The 25,260-nt window shown below is 43.6% G+C and overlaps 1 protein-coding gene across 1 annotated transcript; it reads right to left on the bottom strand.

Moving 5' to 3' along the window:
- Positions 1 to 18,074: 18,074 nt before the first annotated feature.
- Positions 18,075 to 22,645, bottom strand: TCHHL1 (trichohyalin like 1). The gene is given in 4 exon segments (XM_006177164.3): positions 18,075 to 18,814; positions 18,816 to 21,262; positions 21,746 to 21,901; positions 22,605 to 22,645. Coding segments are annotated over 3 exon segments (2,622 nt in total). The 5' UTR covers positions 21,884 to 21,901; positions 22,605 to 22,645; the 3' UTR covers positions 18,075 to 18,777.
- Between the last annotated feature and the right edge of the window lie 2,615 nt (positions 22,646 to 25,260).

Raw genomic sequence — 25,260 nt, 5'->3', positions numbered from 1 at the left:
GGTTAACTTTTACAATTTTTTTAGGAAATTTCTTAAAAAAAATTTTTTTTAAATGGAGGTACTGGGGATTGAACCCAGGACATCATGCATGCTAAGCATGCACTCTATCACTGAGCTATTTCTCTCCCCCTACTTTTATAAATCTTTTAAAAAAAATAATTAATTTATTTTTAATGGAGGTACTGGGGATTGAACCCAGGACCTTGTGCATGCTAAGCAAGCCCTCTATCACTGAGCTGTACCCTCCCCCCCATAAATCTTTTATAGGTGCTTAAAAATCTGTGTATTTTCTGAACTGTGTAGAGTTCATACATACCTCTTAGATCATAAATAGTTTAAAAAAAAGTATTAACTAACATATATTGAGCCCTTTCTGTGTGTCAGCGCTATATGAAGCATTTAAATACATTTAACACATGATCTCAGTAAGTAATACTATTTTTATTAAATTCATTTTACAGATAAGGCAACTAAGACTTAGACAGGTTTCTTTGCCCAACATCGTAAAGCTAGTGTGATGGAGCCAGAAAACCACCCCAGACTGGCTGGCCTACAGAGTGCATGCTGTTCATCACTACTTTAAACAAACTTTCTATGAACTTACTTATTTTCTATTTTTCTGCTAAAGCTGGAGAGAGGTCTGCCCACACTCCTATTGTTTTCCTGTCAGTTCCACTCTGTGTTTCCTTATTTTTATTTGGATGCTGTATTATTAGGCGCATTTGACACATTACTTCCCCCACTAGAATGTGGGGGAAGGCCTTTTCTTGTTTTCAGCTCATCTTCAACACCTGGCACATAGTAGCTGCTCAGTGACTGCGTGATAGTTACATTTTCATGGTGGGCTGTACCCTTCAATAATTAAAAACGGATTCATTTATTGCTTCTTATGTTGCATTGTACTGGTCTGATTTTAATGTTGTGACCTTTGCTTTGTTTGTTCGCATTTACACATTCTATTTTGTCCCTTCTTTAACTTTCAAACTGAGTGTTTCTGTTTTAGAGGTTTCTTTCATAGCAGCATATAGCAGGAATTATTTTTTGCTGTGTTTGGACTCCAATAGTGGAACATGGATGTTATTTTGGACATTATTGAATGAGTTGAGGAAAGAATACATGTTTTCTGGGTGAAAACACAAACCCTGTTTTAGAGGCTGTGACATGATGCTTCATCTCAGTTTCAATCTGAGGGTCATGAATTTAAAAAAGGTAGAAAAAAGAAAACCAAGGAGAAATTAATGCTTGCTAAAGATTTATTGTTAATTTTTAAAAGGTTTATAATTTGACTATGTAGGCCCTTCAGATAAGCTTTTAAAGTTATGATTCATTCATGTCAAAATCATAGGGTTATTGGAAGATAATATACAACATTTAATTCTTCCTTCCACTGTAAGCCATTCCTAAAAGATGTTAGAGTCCCAGGAACCAAAAGTTGAGCAATTCTACCTGTTACACGTTACAGCTAGATGTCTGAGATTGATGGAGAAAGAAAAAGCCAAGAATGCCTAAATCAACCAGCTCAGCCAATGGGGAGGTTGCATTTCTTGGAGCAGCTGGAAGGACCTTCGAATCTCATCCTCAGAGGAGCTGGACTCATATGAAACCCTATGGCTCTCCTCACACTTGCAGTTGCCGGATTTCCAAATGTGATAATGTTTGTCTTGCTGGTCGTCAACACAATCTTCCCATCTTTCTTCCTCGTCTTGGTACAAACAGGCTTCTTCTGGATCCCAAATTGGGGAGTAGACATAACTTCCTCCACTCCTGTGATCCTTAAACATCCCCAAATCTGTATAAGCGAGCCTGTTTCTTGTATTTCCTATTTCTGATGGGTCATGTAAGCAATAACATAACCAGTTACCTTTCTGTTTGGGAAAAAAGTATACCTCGCAGGTAATTGGCCCAATTTTTCCGGTGGAAGCAGATCCTGGAGGATGTAGATCTTCAGGCTCAGCTTCTTTCTTCTTGGGGAAATGCTTCTGATCTTGTTCCTTCCCCAGCTTCTCTTTTGTTTCATAGTCAGTTTCCCTCAGAGATATCCCTCCTCCAGAGTTCCTCTCAAGATTGCCTCTAAGATGACTCTCATCCTTTCCTGAAGGTGGCCTTTGCCCTCTAACCTCTTGTCTCCTACCATTCCTGGGTTCTGGTCTCATGTTTCTTACTTCACGTCCTTCATCGTCATTGGGTTCTGGGCTTAGGTGTCTCTCTTGGTGTCTTCCATCATTCCTTGATGTGGGGATATGGTCTCTACATTGAAATCTTTCACCTTCCCTTAGAGCTGGTCTCTCTCCACTAACTTGATTTCTTCCATCACTCCTGGATTCTGGTCTCTGCTCCCTAACTTGGTGTTCCCTATCATTATCGGGTTCTGGGCTCAGGACTCTCACTGGGTGTCTCTCCTCATTGCTGGGTTCAGGGCTCAAATCTCTAGATTGGCTTCTCTCACCATCCCTTGGGGGAGAGATCTGGTCTCTATGTTGGACTCTTTCATGCTGTCTTGCAGCTCGTCTCTGCTCCTCACCTTGACTTCTCCCATCACTTCTGGTTTCTGGGCTTAGGTCTCTCTCTCTTGGTTTTCCAGCATCCCTTGATGTGCGGATGCGATCTCTATGTTGGAATCTTTCATTTTGTGTTGGCAGTGGTCTCTGCTCCCTAACTTGGTGTCCTCCATCATTCCCAAGGTCTGGTCTCGCATCTCTCACTTGGTGTCTCCTATCATCCTTTGGTGCTAGGGTTTGGTTTCTCACCTCATGTCTCTCATCTTCTGTTGGAGTTGGTCTCTGCTCCCTGATTTCCCTAATTTGTCTTCTCTCATCACTCATGGGTTTTGGTCTCTGTTCCCTAAGGTGGTATCCTCTATCATTCTTGGGTTCTGGGCTCACTTGGCTTCTCTCATCCTCCCTTGATGAAGGGATCTTGTCTTTATGTTGGAGTCTTTCATACTGTCTTGGAGCTGGTCTCTGCTCTCTAACTTGACTTCTACCATCACTGCTGGGTTCTGGGCTCAGGTCTCTTACTTGAGGTCTTCCATCATCTCTTGGTACTGGGGTGTGGTTTCTATGTTGTAATGTTTCATATTGTCTTGGATCTGATCTCTGCTCCCTAATTTGGCTTCTCCCATCAATCCCAGGTTCTGATCTCTGCTCCCTAACTTTGTGCCCCCCATCATTCCTGAGTTCTGGTTTCATGTCCCTCTCTTGGTGTCTCCTATCATACTTTTGTGCTGAGGTTTGTTCTCTCCCTCTCTGTCTCTCATCTTCTGTTGGAGTTGGTCTCTGCTCCCTAACTTGACTTCTCTCATCACTCCTGGGTCCTGGTCACTGCTCCCTAAGGTGGTGTCCTACATCATTCCTAGACTCAGGGCCCAGGTCTCTCACTTGGCTTCTCTCATCATCCCTTATTGCAAGGACCTGGTCTCTATGTTGGAATCTTTCATATTGTGTTGGAAATGGTGTCTGCCTTCTAAATTGGTGCCCCTCATCATTCCCAAGGTCTGGTCTCACATCTCTTACCTGGTGTCTCCCATCATCCCTTGGTTCTGGGGTTTGGACTCTCACTCCATATCTCTCATCTTCTGTTGGAGTTGTTCTCTGCTCCCTAATTTGACTTCTCTCATCACTCCTGGGTCCTGGTCTCTGCTCCCTAAGGTGGTGTCCTGCATCATTCGTAGACTCAGAGCTCAGGTATCTCACTTGGTTTCTCTCATCATCCCTTATTGCAGGGATCTGGTCTCTATGTTGGAATCTTTCATACTGTCTTGGAGCTGATCTCTGTCCCCTAACCTGACTTCTTCCTATATTCCCAGTTTCAGGGCTCAAGTCCCTCACTTGGCATCTCTCACTATCCCTTACTGCTAGGGTTTGGTCTCTCACTCCTTATCTCTGATCTTCTGTTGGAGCTGATCTCTGATTCTTAATGTCATATTCCTCATTATTATTAGGTCCTGGGCACAAGTCTCTCGCTTGGTATCTCTCGTCATCCATTGGTGTGATGATCTGGTCTCTGAGATGAAATCCCTCATATTGTCTTAGAGCTGGTCTCTGCTCTCTAACTAGGCTTCTATCACGCCTGGGTTCTGGGCTCAGCTCACTCTCTTGATGTCTCCTTTCACCTCCTGGTGCTGGGGTTTGGTCTCTCACTTGGTTTCTTTCATCTTCTGTTGGAGCTGATCTCTGCTCCCTGACTTGGCTTCTCCCATCATTCCTGGGTTCTGGGCTCAGCTCTCTCACTTGATGTCTCTCATCAGCTGTTGGTGCTGCAGTTTGGTCACTATGGTGGAATCTTTCATATTTTCTTGGAGCTGATCTCTGACCCCTAACTTGAATTCTCCTCTCATTCTTGTCTTCTGTATCTAGGTCTCTCACTGGTTGCTTGGCATCATTTCTAGGTTCTGAGCTCTGCTTTCTAACCTGGTGTATTCCATTATTCCTGGGCTCCGGGCTCAGGTCTCTCACTTGGTTTTTCTCATCATCCTTTTTTACTGGGGTGTGAATCCTCACCTTGTATTTTCCATTTTCCTGTGGTATAGGAGTCTGACCACTAACTCTCAGACTCTCATTCTCTCTTGGAGATGGTCTCTGCTCTCTACTTTGCTGCCTTCCACTATTTTGAATATCTGAGTTCAGCTCTCTCACTGGATGTCTCTCTTCATCCACAGGTGCTGAGGTCTGAGCACTCACCTGTTGTCTTTCATCATCTTTCATCTCTAGTCTTAGTTCTCTAATTTGTTGTGCTTTCCTATCTCTGGCTTGTGGACTTAGCTCTGCCACTGGGTATCTTCTCTCATCATTGCTTGGTGCTGAGGTCTGATCACTAACTTCCTGTATTTCATTCCTTCCTTGGATTTCTGTTCTCCAATCTGTATCCCACTATTGCTTTGTTCTGAGTTATGATTTCTTACTTGGTGACACGGACCAGCTTTTGCTGTTGGGTTCCGCTCCCTACTTTGTTGCCTTGCATTATACTGGGTTTCTGGACTCTGGCCTTTCACTTGATACCTTCTGATATCCTGTGGTTTTTGAAACTGGTCTCTCTCTTGATGGCTCCTCTCATTTATTGGGGTTGGGCTCTGGTTTCCCACTTGGATGTTCTTGTCAACGCTTGGTTGTAGTGTTTGCACACCACCTTGCTGCCTTGGCTGGTCTAGTGGTTCTGGTCTGTGGTCTTGCACTTGACGTCTCCCACCATTGCTTGGAGCCAGGACCTGGTTTCTCACTTGTTGGCTTGCTACATCCTGAGATACTAAAGTCTTGTCTTCTCTTACTTGATGCCACCCAGCATCCTCTGGTGCTGTGCTCTGGACTCTTAGTTGGTGACACTCCGTAACTCTTGGTTCTAGGATCTGATTTCTACTAGGTTGTCTTGAATAATCTTGGTGTCCCAGTCTCTGGTCTTTCACTTGAGGACTCCTGTAATCACTTTGTGTTGGTATCTGGCCTCTCCCATGACATCTCCCAGAGTCCTGGGATCCTAGGCTTGGGTCCCTCACTTGTAGTTGCCCATCATCATTTGCTGTTAGGATTTGGCTTTTCACTTGGTTTCTTCTAAACTCCCAGGTCTCAGGGCTTCAGTCTCTCACTTGGTTTTGTCCAAGACCCCGAGGTTTAGGTCTCATATCTCTTATTTGGAGTCTCTCAGCATCCTGGGGTTCTACACCGTGGTCTCTCACTTGATATCTTCTATCATGCCTTGGTATTGAGATCAAGCCCCTCATTTGGAGTCCTTCACCATCCTGGGATTCAGGGCTCAGGTGTCTTGCTTCATTTTGTGGAACATTTGGCGACTAGCCTATGATCTGTAACTTGATGACTCCCATTGTGTCTCAGTGTTATGATCTCATCTTTCATTAGGTGTCTCCCAACATCCTGAGGTTCCAGGCTGCAGTCTCTCACTTGATGGCTCTTGTTATCTCCTGGTGTTGGGATTTGATCTCTCATGTGGTGTCTGTGAACATCGCGGGATTCTGAGTTCCAGTCTCTCGTTTGATGCTTTTCTTCATGCCTTGGTGTTGGCATCTGGTCTCTCACTTGGTGTCTCCCATCATCCTGGTATCTTAGGCTCTGGCATCTTCCTTGGTACCTCCTGTCATCCCTTGGTATTTGGGTTTGGTCTCTCACCTTCTGTCTTCCAGCATCTTGTGGTTCAGGGCTCAGGTCTCCCACTTGGTGTCTTCTCACATCCTGTGACTCTAGGCTCTGGTCTCTCACTCTCTGACTCTCATCAGCACTGCGTATTAGGATCTGGTCTCTCACTTCATGTCTCTGCACGTCGTGTGACTCTAGGCTCTGTTCTCTCACTCCATGACTCTTATCATCACTCAGTGCTGGGGTCTGGTCTCTCACTTTATATCTCTGCACACCCTGGGACTCTTGGCTCTGGTCTCTCTCTTGGAATTTTTCTTTCTGCAGTTGCCTGCCTTCCAGATCTGTTGCTTGTTGTCCTTGAATTTCAGATCTTCTGTCCCTTTCCTTTAACTCTGGGCGGAGAAGAGGTTTTATGCATGCATAATAGGCTTTTGTCACTCCGAACACAAGTAAAATGAATTCACTGAAATCCACTGTTTTGTCACCATCTTGATCCAGCCGTTGGAGGATTTTTTCTGTTGTCCCAGAATTATTTGAATTCTGTGAGGAAAAAAAAAAAAGAAAGGACGTAGTATATTCATCATTTGCTATTTTCTTCTTATGCCTTCTTTGCTGCCTAGACAATTACTTAGGGGACACATAGCAGTTCTGTTTTCTAGTTCTTTTTGTCCTTTTTATTAGTTACTTCACTGGATAATATTTTCCATGGCAGTATTATGTATAGTTTTATAATTTGAGATGACCATGTATGTAGTATTTATTCCTAACGAGTATTACTAAAATATAACATTATTTTAGTAAATACTCATGAGTCACTAATACCCCCCTCTTTCTCCAGTTCACATTGTTGAGTCTGTTTCCTATTCAGAAATAAAATACAAGACACCAAAGTAGAGTTCTCTCATGTCTCATGTCTGTTTTGCTTGAGAATTTTCCCCAGAGCCTAGAAAGATGCCTGACGCATAATTGATGCTAAGTAAATATGAATGAGTAAATGAATATGTGCCAGAAATGGTTCCAGGTGCCAGGGATACAAAGGGAAAGATCACAGATGTGCAAACAGGCAATTCTGACAGACTGATAAGTGCCATGGGGTGAAATGGGAGCCTGTATAACGAACGCTTAAACCAGATCACTTTGGCTGCAGTTAGGTAATACATTGCAGGTGGTGGCGACAGGAGGGGCAAGAAACGGGGCAGGAGACCAGGTAGGAGGCTACTGTAATAATCCAGGTGGAGAAAGTGACGGCCTGGACCATTGCAGGAGAGAAGTGGCCAGGTCTGAGAGAGAGATTTACTTGGAATTCAGAATAAGCAGAACTTGGTGACTGGATTAGATTTGATAGGTAACAGAGAGGGAGCTGTCAAGGCTGGTGTCCAGGTTCTTGGATTAGACAAATGAGGGGGTGACTGTGCTGTATTTGCTGAGATAGAGAAAGAGAACAGGATTTGAGGGGGGAGTTTTGCCAAGGTTGAATTTGAGATGCTTGTGCAGTATCCAGGGGAGATGCTCAGTGTGTCTGAAGCTCAGGAGAGAGACCTGATGAGGAGAATGAAAGACTGAACATGCAGACGGCGGTTAAAGCAAAGAGAGTTAGTGAAATTAGCAGGGGGAACACATAGAGTGAGAAGAGAATCCCAGAGACTATCAGCCCTTCAGTAATGGGCAGAGAAGAGGAACTTGAAATCGTCCTGAGAAGAAACAGGTGGACAGGTAGGAGGAAGACCAGGAAAGGGCAGTGCCACTGGGTCCAAGAAGACAGTCCCAAGTAGCAGACTAGGTGGGCACGGAGAGTGACGGTCCTTCTCACCTCCAGAGCATTTCCAAACTCTTGCTGGAGAAGTTTCTTAAGTTCTGTCTTGTTCAGCCTCTGACAGCCTCCGACAGCCTCCATCACCCTTTGCATAAGAGTGGAAAACGTTGATGATACTGACGATGCTCTTCAGAAGAGAGGCGTCTTCTTTAGCCAGCTGGAGTGCACCTGGGAGGGGACAAAGAATTGCCAACTTGTTTCATATTCCTGAATTGCTATGATCTCTTCTTTCTCCATCTCTTGGAGGCAGGTTACAATGTAAAGATCTGACCTACTGGTAATGCCAGATGTCTACTTGGCTTTGGAAATTAGTGAAATTTGGCATTTTTTAGTTCATATTTCATTTCCAATGATAGACTCTTACTATAATCCCTAAAAAGAAGAGGGCAGAAGCTGAGCAGGCTCCCTTGGCGCTGTGGCCGTGAATGCCCTGCACAGACGTCACCGGGACCGACATTAGCACAGCCCCTGCTTCCACACCTGAAGCGTCCCCCCTGGATAGTGCTGATGGGAGGGTTCCCGAGGGCTGTCTGCACTGCACTACCTGGCCCAGGAAGTCAAAAGCAGGTCGAGAGCATCATCTGCATTGAATTATCTTTTTCTTTGTACTTAACCCTGTTATGATACATGTCACATTGTATAGTAATCGGTTCTTTCTCTTTTTAAAAAACACCTCTATTGTGGTATGGTTCCCGTACAGTTAACGACACATATTTCAAATGTAGAATTTGATGAATTTTGATGGATATATAAACCAATGACACCATCACCACATTAATCACTTATTTCTTATCTGACGCCTTCAGAGATTGTTTTGTGAACGCCAGGACCATTTTACATTTATTTATTTTACATTTATCCTAGTGCCTGGAATGTAGTAGAAATTCATAAGTGTTTAATGAATGCATACATGAACAAACGAATGATTCCGAGTTTGAGTGATTTGTTGGATTCGATCTGTGGTCCTCACACCTTGTACTTTAGAACCAGGGGGACCTTTACAGAAATAAAGACCCCAGGTCCCACCTCCAGAAGTAGTGACTCAGTAGGTGTGCAGTGGGACCCTGGCCGGATTTTGATGCTCCTGGCTGATTCTGATGTAGCTTCAAGAATCAATGGCCACCTGAACACTGAGGTCTTTTGCAGCCAGAAGTTTCAATGATAGCAATAGTGATGAGTTAATTGGTTCAACAAGCATTTAACTGTTCCTTTTGGGCCACTGCTCTGGTGTGTTCTAGAAATGTGAAATGGATAAGAAACAATTCATTTTCTCAAGGAACTCAATGCCCGGAGGAGGAGATACAGGGTTAGCCCAGTGAAGTCCGATAGCAGACACATAGCAGTGGTTGGAGACAAGGACAGGAACTGTCTTTCAGGGGCTATCCTTCTTGAAGATGACAGAGGAGTATTCTCAAAATAATTTCTTTTAAGCAAAGTCCACTAGGATTTTGCCCCTCATTCTAATAAGAACATGTCATTGTTGGCAATGTCGTAGAATTCTCCAGAAAGGCACAGTTACAACAGCACAGTTTGTCTATGTAAGAGTACCCAGAAAAGGAAACATTTATACAAACAGAAATAGAATCTTTTTCTTGAAAGACTTATCAAGGTTGCCAAGGGAAATGGAGGCCTCGGGCCGAGAGCTTGTGGGATACTGGGTTTGGGGATCCTGGTGCTTATATAGGAGTTTTAATTGCACCTTTTAACCAGACATCTTTTGCAGACAACGCCCTTGGTGTATAATGGACTGATTCATTGCCAACCAAACCCCATTCCACCTGTTTCTTATCCAGCGGGCTTTTAATCTCAGCATTTCCTTGAATACCACTCCTATTTTTGCATTCTTTCTCTGTCTGCAGCCTGGCCCGGGAGGGACAGCTGCATCTCACACCCACTCTAAGGCCATGGCGCCATCGATCAGAGTGTGCTGACAGTGTGCCGAACTTCTCTCAAGAAAAACCCTGTGAACCAACAGTGGCATCAGCTCCTGAAAGTAAAATATGTTGATTCTTACTCTGAGACACTTCAGACCCAAGCAAGGTCTCCTTCACAGCTTGCACCAGCATATTTGATTTGGCTACGTTGGGGCTGAAGTGTCCAATTACATTATATGCTTGCTCTCCTGTAATGATAAACACACGTATGGTCTGTCTTAACTCCCATCTGGCCTGTTCCCCAAGCTGGTGGCTCTGTTCCTCATGACCCCTCTCCCTGGGTCCGTCTGCTGTCAAGGCATCGGCTGCTCACACCACATCAGAGATCATAGTTTTCTCCTCTGATGCTCCTAGCAGCAGACGTCGGGCCCAGGAGAGAATCTGTGGGCTGCAGAGTTACTGGTGGTCCGTTGCAGTTTCACTGCTTTTATAGAATGTTGCCAATGTGGGCCCCTTTCTGTGAGGCTCTATTCACTTGAACTTTGTATAAACCTAGAAGGAAGTTTTAAAAAAAATTATTAAAAACCATTTTCAGTTTTACCAGCTTACAAATTGTCCCTTAGTTTCTAAAGAGATTATTATGGGTAGATGCACTCCTATGGAATCTCTTATGATGATAAAAATAATTTCCACTCATCTTAATTTTGTGGATTTCTCTTAGTCCTATATAATTTTGTTAATGGCTACAAGGTCAAATGTATCAAAGAGACGTCCTTGTGGGAATGACAAGCTAATAAGAACTATGACATTGTTAGAGTGAGTACAGGCGACTTTATTTTCTGGGGAGCGTGATGGTTCCTTTTTCCCTGGTTACACTGGTTTTGAGAATAGCTCCAGGAGTAGTTATTCGTTTGTTTGTTTATTCAGACCCTAGCATATTCCACAGAAGGATTAAAGTTTGCTGAATGTGGAGCCACAGTGTGTGGTCACTAACTGCCTAGTGACTGACTGATCTGATGGCAGCTCCTGGTGGGCTCAGACTGACCCTAAGGACAGAGTGGGCTTGACTGTTGGAAGATGATTTGGGACCTTTGTGTGAAATTCAGGGTCCTGCTTGCAGGACTGTGACATCTTTGATGTCCTTTGGATCTTCCTTCCTCCATCCTAATCTGAATTCTGATAAACATATTCCCATCATTAAGGGTGGTTGTAAAATTGAAAATACATATCAATGGCTATAAACCAGAGTACTGTCTTTATTCATTATTTATAATCTTTGAGAGAAAATGTATTCTTCCCTTTTAAATGTATTTGTTTATTTATAGCCTCTTCAGATAGATTTGAAGCCACTCACAGTAAGATACATAGAGAATAAACTAGAAAAAGCTTTTTTAAAAGTGGAAAATTATAACTAGGGGAAAGGAGAATTCAAATACACCAACCATAAGGGTCAACACAATCGCTGTTACAATTTACAATTCAGACTTTCTGGCTGTGGCTCCGAAAAGAAAACACTGTCAGTTACGTGGCCCTCGTGATTGTAAAGTGATAAAACTGTCATTCTTCTTATGAGAAACGAAAGCATTCTTAGAATTGAATTCTAAAAAAAAAAAATCTCACGTGAGAGTTTATAAAAGGATGAAATGGACAAAATTCTCAACAGCGTTTCAACAGCCAAAGCAGTGATTTTTTTTCAAGTGTCTATTTTTTGACAAAAATTGAGGCTGTGAATGGGGAGTTGTTTTTTAATGGGTATAAAAAAATTGGGTGTGTGATTTTAAAAGATAACTCAGTGAAGGCAACTCTGAAGCACGGATAAACGTGGTCCCTTTATGTGGCCTTCTCAGCATTTAGCTTAGGCCGGGGATAGAATTTGGGCTACCTGAGGAGTGGGGGGTTTGTGCTCCAAACACAGCCATCCATGAGCACCACTCCCCCGCAGGAGGGTCAGGTCGTCCTCCCTGACGAGCACGGCATGCGGGTGCCCCCTCAGCAGTGTGGTGGAGGGTGGGCCTTCATGCCCCACAAACCAGAAGGGCCGGTGTCAGGAAGGGTGACGCCGTGAAAATCGAGGTGCCGAAGCAGTGCTCTCACCTTGATGAGGACAGATGGCCGTGCAGGCAGGTGGGCCATGAGGGCCGCGTCAGTCTTTCTCTTAATTAGTAGAATCCCTGACCTACCGCACTCTGTGTAATCAGTGTCAGGATGACTGAAAGCAGCAGGCACTTCGTGTGGATCAGCTGGACAAGTAGAACGGGTGTTAGATTTAATTACAAGGTGATTCTGATCGGCTTTGGAAACCTGGCTCGCCTGCCCTGTTGAGGGCTTTGATCAGGGGCTGTTACTCAGGGCACGGCCACCTTCAGTCGATCCTCACAATCCCTGGCGGCACCCAGGTGCTGTCATGACTCAGGACAGTGTCTCCAGGAGGGTGCGGGGCTGGAGGGGAGAGGTGGCCTCTGTGCAGCTGTTTTCTTTAGATCACTCCATCTTTCGGTTTGTGTGCTGTCTAGACTTACGGGTGCAGACCTGAATGTTCTCCCGGGGGTCTAACAATGAAGTGAGTCAAGGTCTCCTGTGCCCAGGGGGCCAAATCAGGTATTTGGAAGGAGCTCAGGGTGGGAACTCAGGAAGCCAGTGGCCCAGCCTCAGCTCTGGCAGCTGATGTAGGGTTATTGGCCCACAGGCACCCCTCATGTGCCACAGAGCAAAGGACTCTGTCCCCTCCTTGCGGGGGACACATATAGCAGTGGGCCAGGTGTCATATGATGCACATGCTTAAGCAGAACAAAGGAGTACACAGTGGGTCTGAAGCAGGGAAAGACAGTCCCACAGTAAGTGGTAAGTCCAGTGCAGGCTCGTGGGCTCCTTATCTCCTGGTAAGAAAGTGTTTCTGGGTCCCAGGCCCACTCTTAGGTGGCCAAGTGGAGTCTGAAAGACAGCATGCATGAGACTGCCTCCCCAGCAGAGGCTAGGTGACCTTTCTTCTCTGGGTTTCACTTAGCCTTTCTGTAGACTATGAACTGACCTCTTCTTCTGAAGTTCAGGAATCCCTAGAAAGGGGTTACTAACCTACGTCCAGGACTAATTGGTGAACTTCCTGAGATTTTATGCAACACTTTTAGCAGATGCATAAATGGAAGTACAGAGAGGTTAAGTAACTTGGCCAAGGACACACTATGAGTGAGTGGCGGACCCAGGCTTGATTGTAACCTAGGCACAGTCTGACTGCTGGGTGCACGCCCTTAACCACCACCAGGTCACCTTTTTTCTTCATTTCCTCACTTCTTAGATACTTCCCTCTTGGCATTCCGAGGAAGAAGTGCGAATTTTTATTCGCCTTTGCCATGATAACTAGTAGGAGTAATGCCCCTTGATCGGCGCAGACACACGTGCACGTGTTTCGTGGGGCAGCCTTGCTGTCCTAGGAGTCAGTAATCGATCGTGAAGAGGTGCCACTTTCCCAGAGGCCCCTCCATTTAGATTAGTTCTCTCTGTTGGTTTTTTCTCATGGCGCTTACTGCCGTCTGTAATTGCGCATTGTTTTTGTGTTAACTTTTAAAATGACTCACTTCCTCCGTCAGACCGTATGCTCTATGAGGTCAAGAATTATGTCTGTTCTGTTCATCCCTATATACCCTGGATATATAGTTCAGTAGGTGACTGATTGTTAAATTGACAGATGAACAAAGTGCCTCTGGAGGATCTGGTACCACTCTAGGTCCAACAGCGCATAGTAAGTACGCATGCGTTGAACACTTAACTAATGCCAGGTATTTTGCTGGGCACGTCTACATATATTATTCCATTTATTCTTTTCAAACAAAACTTTCTTATTGAAGTATGACATTCAAGTCATAGTATGTAGCTGGTAAATTATCACAAGGTAGACACTCCCACGTAGCCACCACCCAAATCAAGAAATGGAGAGTAACCGGTGCCCCAGGAGTCCCTCGTGTGTCCACACGTAACCCCTCCCTTCTCTCTAGTGGCATCATCATCCTAACTTCTAACACCTTACATTAGGTTTTCCTCTGTTTGAACTTGAGGTAAATGCAGTCATTCAGCGTGAATTCTTTTGCGTCTGGCCTTATTTTCCTTGACATCATGCTTATGAAATTCTTCTATTTTAATTGAGATTAATTCACATATAACATTGTATTAGTTCCAGGTGTACAACATAATGATTTGATATTCGTAGATACTATCCCCATGATCCCCATGATAAGTCTAGTTAACATCCGTCACCACACGTAATTACAAATTTTTTTTTTCTTGTGATGAGAACTTTTAAGATCTCTCTTGGTGACTTTCAAATACACAACACAGCATCGTTAACTAGAGTCACCATGCTGTGTGTTACTGGCTGTAGTTCTTTCCGTGTTCTTGCTGTAAAACAGTCCTTTATATGAATGTAGTGCACATTATTGGTTTCTCCTCAGCTGGTGGACCTTTGGGTTGTCTTCTCTTTGGGGCTGTTACAAGCAATGCTGCTGTGAGTATTTCTGGACACGGCTTTTGGTGCATTTCTGTCATGTTGTATGTGTCTGGGGTGGAATTTCTTAAGTCGTAGGGTTTGCATATGTTCAGCCTTAGCAGATACTGCCCTCCAGTCCTCCAGAATGACTACCGTATTTACTTGTGCTTCTGCTGCCAGGGTGAGAGTCCTAGGTGTCTGCCTTTTGCACACACTTGAAATCACTCTTTAATCTCAGACGTTGGTATGTGTGAGTGGTTCTCACTGTGGTTTAACTTGCACTTACTTGGCATCTAATGAGGTTGGATATCTTTTCATTAGATTTTTTGATATCTTCTTTTCTGAAGTGCCTGTTTACGTCTCCCCCCCCCTTTTTTTTTTTAGAAATTAGGCTTTTAGTCATTGACTTATAGGCATCCTTTATATATTCTATTTTAAAAAAATTCTGCACAATAACCCTATGAGTTATTATAATGACATTTTACACAAGCAGATACTGAGGTAGGAGAGATTAAATAACTTGTTCAAAGACACGTGGAATATTAGAATATAAGGATTATTTCTTCTCTCCAGTGGTTTATAATCCATTTAGTTGGGGAAATAACACTCAGAGAACAATTAGTCAGTAATATGATCCAGTAAGAACTAAAATATTAACCGGGGTGGTGCAGGCTATGAATGAGACAGTAGTTAAAGGATCAGTGTGAGCTTCCTGGCGGAGGTGGGCGTTATTCTAGGACTTAAGGACAGGTATCATTGAGGAAGTAGAGAGAAAATGAAAATTCATTTCAGAGAAGGTGAACCACCAGAGCGGAGGCACGGAGATGAAAGTAATAATATGACGAACACACCTTGCCTTTGAATAGCTCTTTGTAGGACTACAGGTGTCTTATGCAGGGCTGTATCCTTCGTGAGGGCAGGGTCCATGCCTGTTCCATTCGCCAGGGCACGTTCATTGCCCACCATTATGCCTGGTGCATAGTGACTGCTTCATAAATGTGTTTAAATGAAATGAGTGAATGCATTCAATTTCAGCAATGTTCCTGTCAATTTAGTAGGATAAAATTTAAATAATCTGGAGGGTTATTTTTTTGTTTGTTTGTTAAAAATTCTGTTTTTAAGTATGTAAATATTTGTGTAATTTTAGAGTGAAAAAATAAAATAAAACTAGGGGAAAAAAAAGATTTAAATGATCAAGGAGATGGTTAAAAGACAATTAGATGAGCAAACTCATGTTCTCAGCAAACTTTCTACCGAAAATTGAAATTGTAATCAGAGGAATAGATTATAGAACAGCGAGAAATGAGATGAAAACAGCACTTTGCAAAATTCACAAGTGATTAAATGAGGAATGGAAGCAGGGGGACCAGCTAGGAGACTGTTGCAATATTGGTATTTATTTACTTACGCAGCACAGATTTTTTGAAATCGCAGTACATATTCGGTGCTAAGCCCCATGTTAAGGGAGGATAGCAAGATGTGTAAGTTGTGAACCTTGCCGTCAAGATGCTGCTCATCTGGAAGGGGAGCTAAGACACGCACACAAATAATTGTAATTCAAGGGAGAAAGTTAAAATAGAAGAGAGGCACAAGTAAAGACTATGGAGTTCAAGGGAGGACAACGTCCGCTTTGCTTTGGGCACCAGGAGAGGTTAAAGTGCTACAGAAGGCAAGTTTGTGTCCCCGCTGCGCCATGAGGCCAAACAAACTGAAACCTCGGAGTTTGGAGCAGAGAAAGGTTAATTGCAGGGAGCAAGGAGGACGGGGTGGCTCATGCCCAAGAAAACCCCAAACTCCCTGAAGGGTTTCAGCAAAGCATATTTAAAGGCCAGGTGAGAGGCCAGGTGAGGGAGACGGCTGTCGAGGGTGTGAGATCAGCTCCGGCACAATTCTCTGATCGGCTGGTGTTGAGGTAACAGGGTGGTCAACACTATCAACCCCTGGGTGCCAGAAAGTCTGGCATCCAGATACTCTTGATCATCAAGTAGTTCATTTCTTCTCTTTGGTGACATTTTTAGCATCTGATAAACTCAGGAAATGTACATGAGATACTATTACCTGGGTGCTTCAGAGATGAGCGGCAGCAGAGGATATGAGGGAGGGGTCTGACCCTGGAAGGCCCCCCAGGGTCCTGCTCAGCTGCACAAGTCGTGTCCTACAACAGCACTCCTGCCTGCCTCTGCCTTCCTGCTGCCCTGCCCCTCTCTGTCACACCGTCTTGCTTTATTGCCTGGAATGACCTTGTTTCTTTAAGGCTGTACTTGTCTGTTGTTCGCCCCCCTCCGCCCTCATTAGAACACAGGCTCCAAGATGAAGGCTGTTTTGTCACTGCTGTATCTCGAATGCCTCACCCAGTGTTTGGAATTAACATGGATTTTCCAGTAAAAATTTTGGAACGGTTGAATGAAGTGGCATTGCAGTTGGAGCCCATCGGATGGGCAGGATTGGGACATTCAGTAAAAGGGAAGGGAGAGATTAGTTTAGGTGGAGGGTACCTGAAGTCCCGTAGAGAGTGGAGGATGAAAGATGGCCCTGGAAAGCAGGTTTAAGGAAGAGTCTACAGTAGATTAGATATGGAGAATAAAAGAGACAAGGCAAATGGTGATTCCAAAATTTGTGCCTTTGAAGCCTGATCGAATGAGGACAGAGAGAATGACAGACTAAGGGAAACTGAGGAGACAAGCCAGGTTATTGGGGAGTGGTTGGCAATCTCAGGGCATTTGCAAAGACTGGATTCAGGGTCACAGTCAAGTCTGAACAAGGTGAACTGAGACTCATCAGCTTATAAGAGATAATAGTAACTTGGGCAAAGGATAGGTCCTCAGAGGGAGGAAGTCCAGAGAAAGAAAAGCCTTTATAAAGAACCCACAATCCTGAAAACTGGATGAGAAGCATCCCCAAGAAAGGAAGGACCAGCGAAGTGGGTATTTCAGGAGGGGCAGCCATCAGTGTCTACTGCTCAGAACACGGAGGTGCAAGGTCTTCAGGCTTGTCAGGTGAAGGGCAATGTCATCTTTAAAGCAGGAGTTTTTGTAGGATGGTGGGGAAAAAAATGCCCTGTGTTAGGGACAGAATGGAGGACAGAAAGAGGGAGAGAAAAATTGATGGTTGCTAAATCATAAGGAGAATGTTTAAAAACTGTTATTATTATTGATTTTTTTGATTTTTTTCAATTAGGAGAATAAATAACATAGACTCAGTTTAGAAAACAATTCAAAACTAGAGAAAATTAGAAGGAAGAAAAAAAGTCAATTATAATTCTACAACCAAGAAGTGAACATTGTAGATACTTAGATGTGTTTCCTCTCCATCTTATATATATAAATAAAATATAAACGTTTAAATATATATGAAATATATATTAAAATAAGTATATGAATATATGTATTATATATTACAGACATGTATAGTATATATGTAAGTCCAGTTGATATCATGCTGAAAGCACACAGTGTTATGCTTTTCCACGTAAGCAGTTTTCCATGTGAGTGCAGGTGCTTCACAAGTGCCCCTGTTACAGACTATACAATGACCATCAAGGGGATATTTAATAATTTTCATAACCTACTCCCCTATCATTAGAAATCTGAATTTCTGTACTTTTTATTATTATAAATAGTGGTGTGGTAAACATTTTTGTGAAGAAATTTTAAACTTTAGATTATTTCTTGAGGCTAGAAATAATAATAGGTTTAAATAATTAAAGGTTATTAATTATTTATTTTTCTGATTGCAAATGTATTACATTTTCATTATTAAAAAAACTTGGAAAATGAAGAAAATCTCAAAACAGGAAATAAATGTCATTTGCAGTTGTCCCACTTAGGGATAATTATTGTCAAGATTTTGGTCTCATATTCTGTGTTTATTCATTTATTAATCTTTGAATGGAATCATATTTTATCTACTATTTTATAAGCATTGAAAGTTTAGTATCTTATGATACTAATTTAATTACATAATATCTCACCTTATAATTTCTAATGATTTTTGGCATCCCATAGTATCTGGTAACCATAATTTAGTTAACCATTCCCCAAATGATGGACATTTATTATTTCTGGATTTCTACTATCTTTAATACACTATGATGTATCTTTGTAGATAAATCTTTGTAAGTCTCTCTGATTATTTCCTTAGATTGTTGAGAACTATTTAAAATATTTTTGTGCATATTATTGAATTGCCTTCTGGAAGGTTGTATTCATTTATACACCTATCAGTTGTATTTCAGAGTTTCTGTTTCTCCAAACTCTCAGTTACACTGTGTGGTAATTAAAAACAAACAAACAAACGACCTATACTTGTTCGATAAGCAAAATAACTTTTTAATTTGCATTTTGTTGAAGTTTAGTGGGGATTTCATGAATTTATTGGCCATCTGTGTGTTTAGGGAGGGAATTTAAAGGATTGCTAATCTGCCTCTGAATGTGTGAGCGGGAGTGTTGAGGGTGATTGGGAGGGAAGAAGCTGGGTCCTATTCAGATGTATAAAGTTCTTTGGAACTTCTCCTGGGATAATGAGAGTGATTCATTGCTTTGGGGTGCTTGCTTCCCTTTGTGGTTCCTCTCTGAGGGTGACCCTGCTTATGTTCCGAGGCCTGGGGAGGTGCTGTTTGCTTTGCACCAGCAGGGCGCTCATCAGGCAGAAGCTCCCTGGTGTACTGTTGTAATGCTTGGCTGTCACTGAAAGAGACAGGACCATCTGAGAGCTCATTGGTGAGGGGTGCACTCCGCTGGTCTCCGCGGAGCACTGGGCTTGGTGCACTGGCTGTCTGAGCTTGATTTTGGTGCTCCTTTTGGGCTATGTTTGTTTGCTGCCGTATCTTCTCCTGCAGGTACTCGTACAGTGGAGTCGAACAGACTGCACCCCTTGCCACAGAACAGAGCCCTCGGTCTCTCTGCATCCTCCCTTCAATGTCTGACTTGGGGACTGAAGGATCATGTTCCTTCTTGGCTAGATTCTGTTCTCCTGCCAGCTCTTGGGGGCTTTCATCCTCCTCTTCCTCCCATTTTGCAGGTTCCTCCGTCTCCAGGTGTGTCTTTGGGGGGACTGAACTGTACTCATGCAGACGTTGTACTGGCACCTCCTGGGTCTCTGGTGCTCCATCCTCCTCCTTGGTCCTTGAGCCCTGGACCTTTAGCTCCTGTCTTCTACATTTCTTTGCAGGGAGCTGCTTTGGGGAGAACTGGCCCGTGAAGCCTGCATTCAGGACACCCAGGGGCCCAGTCTCCAGGGACTTTCTGTTTTCATCTCCCACTGCGGACTCCTGTGCCTCTGGGGGTCCACTGGGCTCCACTGCTGGCCCTGGGCTTTTGGTCCCTGAGCCCTGACTCCTGTGCTCTTTTCCAACAGGCCACTCCTGTTCCTCGGAGAGCTGCTCATCCTCTGCTCCAGCTGCCAGCACCGCTGCCCCGTGAATTCTGTTGTTCTCACCTGGGGCTACCTGCTGCTGGTGGTCTGGGTTATTATTGGGACTTCCTTGCACACACTCTCTGGGTGGGTCTGCTTGACGCTGGGAATCCCCTTGCACAGACAGGCCACTTGTCCCTGAGCTGCTGTCCCCATCTTCTGGAGTCAGGCTGTCGGGGGTTTCAGAAGACCTCTCATCAGTCTGTGTGACTGTTGGCTCAGGATCCTCCCTCTGGTGACCATCATCCTCCTTGACTGGCTTGTTATGGATCTTGGTGACCTTCTTATTTTCTCCTCCAGACTGGTTCTCGAGTCGTGTCAACTCCTGTGTTCCTTCTCTTGCTCCTGGCGTCTCTTCTGCTTCAGGGACGTTTTTGCTGCTCACAGGTACTTCTGCTGTGCCTTCCTCATCGTGTCCTGCCTCTTCTCCTGGGCTGACTGCTCCTTCAATTTCAAGATATTTCTGATCTCTTCCTTCTGAGCTTAACTTTTGTGTCTTAGAGTCTTCTTCAGCATTCTTTCCTTTTGCTGATTCCTGGAGTTCCTGATTCTTCACGTCCTCTGTTTGGTCTTCCAGGGCTGGTGGCTGAGTTTTTCTCTCATTTTCTTTCTGCCCTGCTGTTTCATGGACCTCAGGGCCTCTTACCTGTTTCCTTTCAACTCTAACATTAAGTGTTTCTGAAAAATTTCTGCTGTCACCTTGCACTGGCAGGTCTTTGGTATCTTGTACCGGAGGTACTTGGGTCTCAGCTGTTCCACTATCATCCTCAGGATCAGTTGATTTCTGCATCTGAAATGGTTTCTGGGCAGCAGCTTGTTCTGGCGGGTCAGCATGGTCTGAGCTGGGCTCATCTTTTCCTTGCAGTGGTGGCTCCTGTGTTTTAGAGGGCCCCTTAGCACCCTTTTCTCCTCCTACAGCGTCCTGATCTTCAGATGGTCTCTGTGTTGTTTCTCCTAGTGGAGAACTTTGCATTCCCAAGTTCCCTTCCTGTTCTCCAAACTGCTCTCCTGTCTTAGTGCCAGCTTGTTCCCTGGCTGGTTTACCTGCCTTCCTGAGAATCTCCTTATCTTGCTTCTTCCTCCTGGAGGGACTGCTGATCTGTGCTGATCCTACTGTTGGCTTCTTTGTCTCCCCACTGTCTCCTATTGCTGCTACATCTTGGGCCACTTCCTGGCTCTGTTCGTCTCCTTCCAGGTGTTGGTTCTTATGGTCAATGTGCCCGGATGCTTCTCCTGGCAGTTTGTGAGTTGTAGTGTCTCCCTGGGGGTTCACCCTATCGTGTCCAGCTGCTCCCACTTCCTTAGGGCTGAGCTGAGTTGAGGATGCCATTTCTGGAGGAAACACCACTTTGTCTTGAGTTGATGAAGTTCCCTCTGTCCGCTGGCCAGTTCCACAGGTCCCCTGAAGATCCATGTCATCTCGTATCTCCTCTGGTTTAGACACTTGTCTAGGTTCTGAATTAAGTAATGATTCTATGTCAAGACGACAGACTTTCAACAAGTTGAAAATTGCAAGAATAAATTCATCAAAACTGGTGGTGCCATTGCTGTCAATATCCGGAAGATTCAAGTTTCTCTCTGTAGCCTGGATGGTGGCAGGTGGCTGCATGAAAACACAGTGAGAGATCAGCCTGTTTATATGTGGTCAAGTGCCCTGATTGTCTGTATGTCTTCTAAGAATCCTCTGTTTTTGACCCTGTTCTTCATGAACTTGTGAAATTTCCCCAAACAGAAAGAATTTGTTGATTCTGGTTACCGTTTTTCATCAGAAAGCTATGGCTAGGAAGGAGCATTCACATGAATTGTGAGTTGCACTTACGTGCACGCTGGCTCACGACTCCTCTCAGAAACCTACTTTGCTGAAGCAATAGTCCCAGTGAGGAAAGCCTCTTTTTTCTCTATAACAATGACTAAGCCACTGAACAGAGTGGGAGGCTGGGATGGAAACAGAGTTGTTCAAAGTGAACAAGTGCTGAGCGCTGGCAGCCAAATGTAAAACAGGGAGGCATCACTTATGCCCATCTTGCTTGGATTTTGGAGGAAGGGCAAGTGGAGAAGAATTTCCACAGCTCTGTGAGCCCCTCACCTGAAGAATGTCCCCAAACTCGCCCCGGAGGAGCTCCTTCAGCTCTCTGCAGGTCAGCGTCGCCTCATCACCGTCCACCCTGGCGTACTTGCGGAATGTCTCGATTACACAGAGGACATCTCCCAGGAGCTGAGGCATCTTTACAAACTCAGGAGACTGTGAGTAAGAACAAACAAAGCTCACTTCTTAGGATGGGTCCTTTAGGAAAGAGACTGTTGTGAGATCAGAGTTAGCCACCCTGCAGAAAATAGAGACGCTCATGTGTTCAGAGAAAGCTTTACTGCAAAAGGAGGGTGGAAAAGAACTTAAACGTTAAGTACTGATTCACAGATGAAGTGGGAATAGTCACTTTAGCCTCATCTGAGAGTGCCCACCTGTTTTCCTCCCACCATGGCTCAGTCTAGCTCCTTGGCTTAGGCAAGTGTAACTTTTAAGTTAGAAAAGCTTCCAGAGGAAAGAGAAGTAATGCCAGGAAGGTCAGTCTCTGTGTGCAGGCAGGGTACCATGTTTTTACCAAGATGTAGCTCCGTGAACTCACTGGTAAAAGAGTCTCGACCCCTCAGTCATTACCCATCATTGAAATGATTATAGGTCATTTTAATGTAGGTCTGAGTCCTGGTTAAATAGTATTGCTGCCTATGTCGTACAAACAGTTTTTATTTTTAAAAAAGAAATGGAAAAAAAAAAAAAAAGAAAATGATCAAGGAATGCATTTGGAGCTCCCAGTGAGGTATCGGTAATAGTGGTTGACCTAGACTAAGAGTGTGTTTCTTCTGAAATCCGTATACAATCTCACATTAAAAGCAAAACAGCAGCCGAGATTCTAAGTATGCACAAGCAGAGAGTCTGTGAGACTTACCTCGTTCACGAGTGAGAGCAGGTGAATCGTGGGGCAAAGGGCTGTGAGCTGACGGGAGGCACTGAAACCTTTTATTGTCTCTAATTGCACAGTTAGGAAGGAGACACCCTCAGGGTCTAATGCCCTGATTCATCGCCACCAAACCCAGTCTCCCTTCCTTCTCTACTCTCAGTTTGTCTTATTTTTATTTCCTTTAGGCAGCTTCAGACTTATCCAATCCAAAGGAAGGGGAAAGAATATTTGTTTCATTTACTGACTTTTGCAGGTTGTATCTTCGGGGGTGGAGTTGGCTTTTGTTTTTTTTAAACCTAAGGACACAATTACATTTTTATTTGACAAATCATAGGGCTGGCAGAGATCTCAGGAGTCATCTGATTCCTCTCTCTGCCCATAGGATGGACTGTATTTGACCCAGCCTGGACAGATGGGTGTCAATCATGTGTTTAAAAATAGAGGCCTCACTTATCCATGTGACAAAGTGGAGATACCAGATGATTCAGGCGTTTCCATGCTCTGCATTACTTGCCCAGAGGCAGAATTAGGGGAAAAAAAATCTCTTGCTGAGTGTGCAGAACTTTGCTTACCTAAGATGTGCTGTTTTTAAAATGTGATTGATATCTACTCCTTAAAGGCATTTTCATAATCTGAGGAGCTTAGAAATGAGGATCCATATTATTGTGTTCTTTCTGTAAAGGGGAAAGGGAAACATAGGGACCACCAAGCCGAGGACAGGTAGGAAGGAGCCTAAGATGTTAATCTGGCAAATGTTTGGATTACCTCTTAGATCTGCATCCCTCTTAGTAGAGAATATTTAATTAACTGGATGGCTAGGTTCAGTTTTTTTTTTAACATTTAAAAAGAGAATAGAGTATATTTTAATATTCTTCCCTGCTTGTAAAAGGATTTTAGAAACAGATCCATGTAAATAAGTGTAAAAGACAAAGACTGAGATAATGGATGGGTGGGAACGGAGACAATTATATGAGAAGACAGAGGCTAAGGGAAGCATTGATGTTGAGCACAACTCTGTTCTCATCTTCCTAATAAACAAGGCAAGTACAGTGTTGCTGAATGTTGGAGTGAAAAAAAATCTGTGTTGATAGTTTCCTCCTATGAATAATATTTCTCAGCATTCCCCTGAAAAGGAGAAGTCTTCAACTGAGAAATGGGATTGTCATGTGAAGGTCATCTTAATTCTGATCAGTCAACACCCCCTGAGTACCAGCTGTTTCTCAGATACTGTGCCAGGCACTGGGTGTTTTAAGATGAGTAAGTTATGTCTCCCAGCCCTGGAGTCAGGAGCCAGTCTCATGAGAAATGATTCAAGGAAGCTGTGTATGTTCAAGTCTGGACTGAAAAGATTTAGAGGCGGAAGAATAGCTGTTTTCAAACATTTGAAGGATTTTCATAGGATGCGGAGTGGGAGGAATAGAAAGGAGCTAATGTTCGTTGAATGTTTATGACATGTCAGGAGCTGACAGGGGCTGCTTACTTAATCCTCACGGCCCTTTTGTAGTTACCGTTCTCTTTTAACAGATAAGGAAGTTAAGGCTCTTATTGTTAAGTAACTTGCCCATGGTCACGTACCCTGAAAATGGCAAAGCCCAAATCAGAATCGAAACCCTTCAAGACTAAATGTCTCTGAGCCCATGCTGTCTCCATTGTCTTGAGTTCCTTATTCTGTGTAATGCCAGAGAATAGAACTAGAATCAATGGTTGAAACTTTCTAAAAAGCAGATTTCAATTCTTAAGACCTTTTTGAGGGATAGAGCTGTCTGACAATGGTATAGGCTGCCTCTAAAGTAATGAGATCCCTGTCACTAAAACTATTCAAACAGAGGCTGAATCATAATCCACCAGCTAGGTTACAGGAGAGGCCTGCCAAAGGAAGAGGAAAGCCTGGAGTGGCTTACAGTGAGGTGCACAGAACTCTTCCAATTCTGTCTATGGTTTTAGGTTATAGTTTCTACTTAGAAAGTCAAGGTTGGATGTTGCCTTGTCTCTGAACAATATGAGGGCTGGCTCCCTAGCCCTTTTATAGGCGTACCTAGTTTTTCAGTGCTTACTCAAGACTGTTTAATAATACCCATACATGGTGGGTAGTGACTCAGAGGATGGCAGGAGGAAGGGAATGACTGGATGGAAAGAAGAGAGGATGATTTTTTGTTTAAAAAAATTATTTAGATTACTATGCAATAAGCCACAAGCAACTCTACCATTACCAAAGAAAAGACCCTGATTGCTATTCTTCCTCTAAACAGACCCCTCTAACAGTTTCTTTGTAAGGTCCTCTCTGCTCTAATGTTGTATAAGGATAGTGAAGAAAGGAAGAGGTAAAGAGAGAGAGACGTGTAAAGAAGTTGTTTAATATAGAACTATGTTATAAGAGCCTCTTACTCTTCAAAGGTCGCAGCTGAAGTCTTGAAGGAAGCCTTCAAGGAAAATCCGTATGATAGCTATTTTGGAAAAGATGGCTGAGAAAGCATTTTTTGATTCTCTATAATACTGGAAAATTTGGCAAGCAAAAAAGAAGGCTTAAGCTTACATTTATAATTTCATTATCTTTTTTATTTATCATAAGAATAGCAGGAGTTTGTTCAAGGAGATGATGGACTGAGCAAATATATGTTCTTAATATTCCTCCTGGAATCCTCTA

Source organism: Camelus ferus, chromosome 21 (genome assembly GCF_009834535.1).
Source record: "Camelus ferus isolate YT-003-E chromosome 21, BCGSAC_Cfer_1.0, whole genome shotgun sequence".
Classification (NCBI taxonomy): Eukaryota; Metazoa; Chordata; class Mammalia; order Artiodactyla; family Camelidae; genus Camelus; species Camelus ferus.
The sequence above is the reverse complement of the archived record's forward strand: the minus strand, read 5'-3'. Positions and strand labels throughout refer to the sequence as shown.